This window comes from Oncorhynchus kisutch, linkage group LG13 (assembly GCF_002021735.2).
Source record: "Oncorhynchus kisutch isolate 150728-3 linkage group LG13, Okis_V2, whole genome shotgun sequence".
In the NCBI taxonomy this organism is placed as follows: domain Eukaryota; kingdom Metazoa; phylum Chordata; class Actinopteri; order Salmoniformes; family Salmonidae; genus Oncorhynchus; species Oncorhynchus kisutch.
In genome coordinates, this window is record NC_034186.2 from 14,529,901 (window position 1) to 14,538,423 (window position 8,523).

The 8,523-nt window shown below is 46.5% G+C and overlaps 1 protein-coding gene across 2 annotated transcripts in view; it reads left to right on the forward strand.

Annotated features, from left to right (window-relative positions):
- The window catches only part of LOC109902844 (leptin receptor), a 54,833-nt gene extending 47,723 nt beyond the window's left edge, over positions 1 to 7,110 (forward strand). The window contains exons 17-20 of one of the 2 annotated variants that reach the window (XM_020499516.2): positions 360 to 443; positions 3,005 to 3,107; positions 3,747 to 3,822; positions 4,032 to 7,110. In XM_020499516.2, coding sequence (XP_020355105.1) covers positions 360 to 443; positions 3,005 to 3,107; positions 3,747 to 3,822; positions 4,032 to 4,871 — 1,103 coding nt within the window. In that variant the 3' untranslated portion in view covers positions 4,872 to 7,110. The remainder of the gene's footprint in view (positions 1 to 359; positions 444 to 3,004; positions 3,108 to 3,746; positions 3,823 to 4,031) is intronic. The other variant, XM_031785644.1, reaches the window with a different exon arrangement.
- Positions 7,111 to 8,523: the final 1,413 nt, after the last annotated feature.

Consider the following 8,523-nt stretch of genomic DNA (forward strand, 5'->3'; position numbering starts at 1 on the left):
CTATTCTAATCTGAGCCTCTGTTCTCTGACTAAATGGTTCAGTCTATTCTAATCTGAGCCTCTGTTCTCTGTGACTATATGGTTCAGTCTATTCTAATCTGAGCCTCTGTTCTCTGTGACTAAATGGTTCAGTCTATTCTAATCTGAGCCTCTGTTCTCTGTGACTATATGGTTCAGTCTATTCTAATCTGAGCCTCTGTTCTCTGTGACTATATGGTTCAGTCTATTCTAATCTGAGCCTCTGTTCTCTGTGACTATATGGTTCAGTCTATTCTAATCTGAGCCTCTGTTCTCTGTGACTATATGGTTCAATCTGTTTTAATCTGAACCGCTCTCTGTCCTCTGACTATATTTCCCAGGTCATTTCTATGACACTGATGAGTACGAGTTTATTTTGTATCCAGTGTTCGCGGATGGAGAAGGAGAGCCAGTGTATACTAAAGGTAAGCCCTCCCTCAAGATAGGAACATACAATACAACAGGCCAAAAATGTGTCTCAATGGCCGCATTTACACTGGTAGCCCAATTTGGATCTTTTGACCAATCAGATCTTTCTACAATAATTGGACAAATGATCAAAATTGGGCTGACTGTGTAAACGCAGCCTATGTATTTGACATGAGTATGGATTGTGTTTATTTTGTATATTAAAGCACTGAAATGGATGCATCTATAATGTAAGTCATATGTTACATTTAGTGTCAATTCTAGAAGTGTTTTAACACAGTTCCTCTAAGGTTATGTATTGGCATCAAATCAAATGTTATTAGTCACATGCACCGAATACAACAGGTTACTTATGAGCCTCTAAACCACAATGCAGTTTTAAAAAAAATACGAGTGAGAATAAGAAATAAAAGTAACAAGTAATTAAAGAGCAGCAGTAAAATAACAATAGCGAGACTATATACAGGGGGTACTGGTACAGAGTCCATGTGCTGGTTAGTTGAGGTAATATGTACATGTAGGTAGAGTTATTAAAGTGACTATGCATAGATGATAACAGAGTAGCAGTGGTATAAAATAGGGGGGGTGCAATGCAAATAGTCTGGGTATCCATTTGATTTGATGTTCAGGAGTCATGGCTTGAGGTGGAAGCTGTTTAGAAGCCTCTTGGACCTAGAATTGGTGCTCCGGTACAGCTTGCCGTGCGGTAGCAGAGAGAACCGTCTACGACTAGGGTGGCTGGAGTCTTTGACAATTTTTAGGGTCTTCCTTCATATGCCATCCAGAGGTCCTGGATGGCAGGAAGCTTTGCCCCAGTGATGTACTGGGCCTTATGCACTACTCTCTGTAGTGCCTTGCAGTCGAATGCGAGCAGGCGCCTGGTGATGTAACCAGTCTAGATGCTCTCGATGGTGCAGCTGTAGAACCTTTTGAGGATCTGAGGATCCATCTTTTCAGTCTCCTGAGGGGGAATAGGTTTTGTCATGCCCGCTTCACGACTCATGGTGTGCTTGGACCATGTTAGTTTGTGGGTGATGTGGACACCAAGGAACTTGAAGCTCTCAACCTGGTCCACTACAGCCCCGTTGATGAGAATGGGGAGGGGGGGGGCATGCTCGGTCCTCTTTTTCCTATAATCCACAATCCTCTCCTTTGTCTTGATCATGTTGAGGGAGAGGTTGTTGTCCTGGCACCACACGGCCAGGTCTCCGACCTCCTCCCTATACGCTGTCTTGTCGGTGATCAGGCCTACTACTGTTGTGTCATCGGCAAACTTAATGATGATGTTGGAGTCATGCCTGGCCGTGCAGTCATGAGTGAAAAGGGAGAACAGGAGGGGACTGAGCACGCACGCCTGAATTGAGGATCAGAATGGCGGATGTGTTCTTACCTACCCTCACCACCTGGGGGCGGCCCGCCAGGAAGTCCAGAATCCAGTTGCAGAGGGAGGTGTTTAGTCCTTAGCTTATTGATGAGCTTTGAGGGCACTATGGTGTTGAATACTGAGCTGTAGTTAATGAATAGCATTCTCACATAGGTGTTTCTTTTGTCCATGTGGGAAAGGGCAGTGTGGAGTGCAATAGAGATTGCATCATCTGTGGATCGGTTAGGGCGGTATGCAAATTGTAGTGTGTCTAGGGTTTCTCGGATAATAGTGTTGATGTGAGCCATGACCAGCCTTTCAAAGCACTTCATGGCTACAGACGTGAGTGCTACGTGTCGGTAGTCATTTAGGCAGGGTACATTAGTGTTCTTGGGCACAGGGACTCTGGTGGTCTGCTTAAAATATGTTTGTATTACAGACTCAGACAGGGAGAGGTTGAAAATGTCAGTGAAGACACCTGCCAGTTTGTCAGCGCATGCTCACAGTACACATCCTGGTAATCCGCCTGGCCCTGCGGCCTTGTGAATGTTGACCTGTCTAAAGGTCTTACTCACATCAGCTGTGGAGAGCGTGATCACAGTCTTCCGGAACAGCTGGTGCTCTCATGCATGTTTCAGTGTTATTTGCCTCGAAGCGAGCGCAGAAGTACTTTAGCTCGTCTGGTTGGCTTGTGTCACTGGGCAGCTCTCGTGCTTCCCTTTGTAGTCTGTAATAGTTTGCAAGCCCTGCCACATCCAACGAGTGTCAGAGCTGGTGTAGTACGATTCAATCTTAGTCCTGTGTTGACACTTTGCCTACGAATTCTCAGAAGGCAGCCCGCCATCTAGCCCCTTTTTCTCCGCCTTCTCTTCACACAAATGACGGGGATCTGGGCCTGTTCCCGGGAAGCAGTATATCATTCACATCGGACTCATTAAAAGAAAAAAAGTATTCTGTCAGTCCGTGGTGAGTAATCGCAGTTCTGATGCCCAGAAGTTATTTTTGGTCATAAGAGACGGTAAGCAGCAACATTATGTACAAAATAAGTTGAAAAAGAAGTTACAAACAACGCAAAGAAATTAACACAAAAAAAATTGGTTGATCTCTGGTGCCATCTTGTCAATAGGAATATGATCCAATGTGGATTGATTGATTGACTGATAGACTTACACAGGGTGTTGTCCTGTCCTCCAGTCTTTAGGGGGAGTGATGCTGGGCCTGCTGCCTACATGCTTCTGATGATCATCGCCTTCCTCTCCATTGTCCTCTTCGTCACCTTGGTCATATCTCAAAACCAGTAAGATTATATTTCACATCATTATTGAATATAATTTAAAGTTTAATCATTTGACAATGAACTGTATGTACTGCTAACAGATTTTTGCTCAGTTGTAGACATTCAATAGCAGTGTTGCATTCTGTTCTATACTAGTGGTGTGTTCTGTTCTATACCAGTGGTGTGTTCTATACCAGTGGTGTATTCTGTTCTATACCAGTGGTGTATTTACAGAAAGTACTTTTGGACTGTGTCTGACATTAGAAAGAGAGGATCAATGTTTTTTGCCTCAGTGCAGGTGGTTAAGACTAAAATGGTGATTCCAGGTAGTTATTGATCTGAGGAACACAGTCAGACACATTGATTAGGAATGGAATTCGATTATACGTGACATTTCAACAATGTACAGAATGTCCTCAGGGCTCAATTACTATGGTGATTGGCTGACTGTGTTCTGAGAACGAGGGAGAAAGGGGGTGAGAGTGAGTGAGTGAGGCGCTCACTTCACATACACATGCTGCCCTCAGTCCTAGCTACACCGAAGCACACATCCATACACAAACACACTACGCTTTGTAAATGTATATGAGTGAGAGTGTTGGATTGGAGACTGAAAGGCTCCATACCTTGTTGTTAAATTCTATTCTGTCTGAATCCCAGCATGAAGAAGTTTATGTGGAAAGATGTTCCCAACCCCAACAACTGTTCTTGGGCTCAGGGGATTGACTTCGGGAAGGTGAGGTGTATAGGAATCCTACTCCACACACACTTAGCCATGAAAACACACTTAAAGATATAGCAGGCTACTAAAACGGTGAGAGACCATAGAGACCAAAAAATGCATGTGCTGTGTAGGACAGCTTGCCACAGTATTGAAAAAGTAATATCTAATCCATAGGCTTGTTCACCTTGCTGTAGTCCTAACTCTCCTATCTTCTTGTCCAGGCTGACACTATGGAGCAGTTGTTCCGCCACCCAGAGGGCCTACCAGCCTGGCCACTACTCCTCGTCTCAGAGACCATCTCCCAGGCCACCATCATGGAGAAGACTGGGCCCCCTACGTCAGGCTCAGACAAGGATCTGATCCCAGCCTCCTCCCCAGCTCTCTGTGTGGACTCAGAGGTGCCTGGGCTCCCAGAGGAGGAGGAGCAGAGCCTCCAACTCCCAGATCTCCCCAGGAGTTTGGAGAGCTCAGCCCAGCCATCAGTGACCTACGCCACCGTGCTTCTCTCTGACAACCCCCACCACCTCTACAAGCAAGAGGGCAGCCTCAGCAGTTCCAGCGACGAGGGCAACTTCTCAGGCAACAACTCCGACATCTCGGGCTCTTTCCCCGGAGGCCTGTGGGAGCTGGAGATCTCCCATTCCGGAGCCGGAGAGTCGGACCTGGACCCACGGCGTTCCTGCTCTTACAACTCTGTCGAGGAGTTTTCCGAGACTTCAGAGCAGGAGGATGAGGCAATTGGAGGAGAGAGGGATGGGGGGATAGAGGTAATTGAGGAGAAGGACCTGTATTACCTGGGGATGGACTGTCAGGAGGAGAGTGAGGAGGAGGAGGAGGAGGAAGACACAAGGGCTATGCTTCTCAAAGAGGTGATGGTTCTGGGGAGAGGGGGCTCGTCCGTTGAGTCCATCCCTTTGCTCGGGAGTCAGGACTCTATGTTTAGTGAGTACAGTGACGAGGGGTCGGTGGTAGGGATGAGGAGTGTCCCCCTCTACCTCCCCCAGTTCAGAACTGCTCCCTCCAGTCCACTCAAAGCACAGGACAGCGCCCACCAGCTGTAAGAGCTGGTAGTGCTTCATGTACTGATTCAGTCTGATGCTGCTGTTTAGTCCCTCAGGAGGGAGAGAACTCAGGAGAGACACAGACAATGGCCTGTGGCTGGTGTTCAGACAGTGATAGGCTCATCTATCTGTGGAGGGCATTTACAGAACCTTAGCTGTTTTTAGATGGCGCACTATTCCCAGTATAGTACACTTAGATCCCTATGGGCCCTGGGCAAAAGTTGTGCACTTATATTGGACATTTAGAATATGGGGAAAAGGCGTCCAAGGGTGCGAGGCGTCCTAGATGCTAAGCCTCTGCCTACGTTCTAAGTAATAGGATGCCATTTTATAAGCACATTCTCTCCGTCTACAGTGCTACTGTTCAGTCCACAGGAAGCCAGCTCTGTCACATCTCGGAGAGAGGAGAGCAGAGGGGTGGAGGCTCCTTCATTCAGTGCTGCACACTTTCAGGAACTATTATGCTGGGATGAATTTAATTTCAAAAATAGAAAAAAGGAAAATAAAGGCCTATCTTCTGAAAAGGTCTGTTTTCTTTCCGATGGCTGCTCTGAGCTCGATAGACTGTACAGCATAAGCACATGATGGGATGGTGTCTCAAAGCAGGTGTTATTGAATGGTTGGACTCTGGTGGATGTTGGATTTGGATGCTTTTGGAACACTTATTGTAACAGTTGTGGAGAATTGCCTTTTAGATCTGCATTTGCATTGACTGAGCCCTCAAAATATATATATATTTTCTTCGTTGTATATGTACTGTATTTGAAACTTCTTTACGATATGTAAAAATGTGCCATCTAGTTTCATTGCGTGGCTTTTTCCATTGAAAAAGCTGCTGCTACTGAATGTGTATACATGATAAAAGAATGTACATTTTGACACCAATGAAAAAAGTAAAAAATACCAGTGATATGTAATCCTTGTCAAGATCTTGTGTAGTTTTCGTGGTCAGAATAAAATCTTTATTGCCACGACTGTTGACTTATTAAGAAATGGTTGAGTTGAAGGTGGTCCATGCTGAGAAAGATCCCATCTAAAGGTGATTTCTCTTTCACCATTACCGAGGCCGTCAGACACTCAGACAGGTTCGGGTGCAGACAGACAACACTGGGAGACCCATGAGCTGCCACTGTGAACCATTATTTTGTGCTATATATCGACTTGGTTTTCTTGAGGGTGGGAGAATACAGTTGCTGTCTGCTGTGACACAGATTACATACTGAGTTCCTGCCTGCTGTGACACAGATTACATACTGAGTTTCTGCCTGCTGTGACACAGATTACATACTGAGTTTCTGCCTGCTGTGACACAGATTACATACTGAGTTCCTGCCTGCTGTCACACAGATTACATACTGAGTTGCTGCCTGCTGTGATACAGATTAGCCATGTCGCTAGGAAGGGACCTGGGTTAATTAAGCATGGCTTCACAGCAGAAGACAACCTTATTTATCATTGAGAACATAAAGATCACAGCTGCTCTCACCTCGCTGGAGGTAGGCTATAAGCCAAACAACAACACCCACCTGGTCCATTAATAAATGTTCCTGGTTGTCCCATTCAGAATGGTCAGAATTTAGATGAAAGTAGAACAAGAGTAGCCTGGTCCCAGACCTGTTTGCTATCGTTCCAACTCCCTAACTCCCTTAGCCTGATGCAACCAACAGATTGATACCCAGGCTAGAAGAAGACCGCTCATATATAGAATGTGCTGAAACATGATATGATAGTTAGTCTGTATGATATAATCTGAAAGGGTTTGGGAATTGAGGAAAATGTGATCCCATGGGATAATATAAGAAATCAGAAGTGGGATATTTGCATAATTTGTAATTGAGAGCAGGGTTTCTTAAACTATGTTTTGGGACCCGAAGTGTGCCCTGAGCATGTGAGAAGTGGGTTGAGTTATGAGTAAATATTTATGTTTCTTAATTAGGGTCGTGTGGAGACGGTACATTTCTCATTTGAGTCTCGAGCTGAAAAAGCTTAAGAACCTCTGGGTTAGAGTATTATTTCCAGTGTACTGTAGCAGAACTACCAGGAGAGGGTGCTCTATCAACATCTTACTGTAACATCTCCTCTTAGTGTTTGATTTGGCTATAACCATGCTGGGGGGGAAAGCATAGAGCAGCCTAGGCTGGTGACTAGCCTTAATTGTGTTTTCGCTGGTGACCAGCCTTTGTTGTGTTTTCGCTGGTGACCAGCCTTTGTTGTGTTTTCGCTGGTGACCAGTCTTTGTTGTGCTTTTGCTGGTGACCAGCCTTTGTTGTGCTTTTGCTGGTGACCAGCCTTTGTTGTGTTTTCGCTGGTGACCAGCCTTTGTTGTGTTTTTGCTGGTGACCAGCCTTTGTTGTGTTTTCGCTGGTGACCAGTCTTTGTTGTGCTTTTGCTGGTGACCAGCCTTTGTTGTGCTTTTGCTGGTGACCAGCCTTTGTTGTGCTTTTGCTGGTGACCAGCCGTTGTCGTGTTTTCGCTGGTGTGTCTTCGCTGGTGACCAGCCTTCATTGTGTTTTCGCAGGCCTTTGTTATGTTTTCGCTGGTGACCAGCCTCTGTTGCGTTTTCGCTGGTGACCAGCCTCTGTTGCGTTTTCGCTAGTGACCAGCCTCTGTTGCGTTTTCGCTAGTGACCAGCCTCTGTTGCGTTTTCGCTAGTGACCAGCCTCTGTTGCGTTTTCGCTAGTGACCAGCCTCTGTTGCGTTTTTCGCTGGTGACCAGCCTCTGTTGCGTTTTTCGCTGGTGACCAGCCTCTGTTGCGTTTTTCGCTGGTGACCAGCCTTTGTTGCGTTTTTCGCTGGTGACCAGCCTCTGTTGCGTTTTTCGCTGGTGACCAGCCTCTGTTGCGTTTTTCGCTGGTGACCAGCCTCTGTTGCGTTTTTCGCTGGTGACCAGCCTCTGTTGCGTTTTTCGCTGGTGACCAGCCTCTGTTGCGTTTTTCGCTGGTGACCAGCCTCTGTTGCGTTTTTCGCTGGTGACCAGCCTCTGTTGCGTTTTTCGCTGGGGACCAGCCTCTGTTGCGTTTTTTGCTGGTGACCAGCCTCTGTTGCGTTTTTTGCTGGTGACCAGCCTCTGTTGCGTTTTTCGCTGGTGACCAGCCTCTGTTGCGTTTTTCGCTGGTGACCAGCCTCTGTTGCGTTTTTCGCTGGTGACCAGCCTCTGTTGCGTTTTTCGCTGGTGACCAGCCTCTGTTGCGTTTTTCGCTGGTGACCAGCCTCTGTTGCGTTTTTCGCTGGTGACCAGCCTCTGTTGCGTTTTTCGCTGGTGACCAGCCTCTGTTGCGTTTTTCGCTGGTGACCAGCCTCTGTTACATTTTCGCTGGTGGCCAGCCATTGTTGCATTTTCGCTGGTGGCCAGCCATTGTTGCGTTTTCAATGGTGGCCAGTCTTTGTTGCGTTTCCAATGGTGGCCAGCCTTTGTTGCGTTTTTGTTGGTGACCAGCCTTTGTTGTATTTTCGCTCTTGTGTTTTTGCTAGTGGCCAGCCATTGTTGTGTTTTTTTCATTGTTTACACTTGTGGCTAGCCTTTTGTGTTTTCGCTGGTGGCCAGACTTTGTTGTGTTTTCGCTGGTGGCCAGACTGTTGTGTTTTCACTGGTGGCCAGACTTTGTTGTGTTTTCGCTGGTGGCCAGACTTTGTTGTGTTTTCTCTGGTGGCC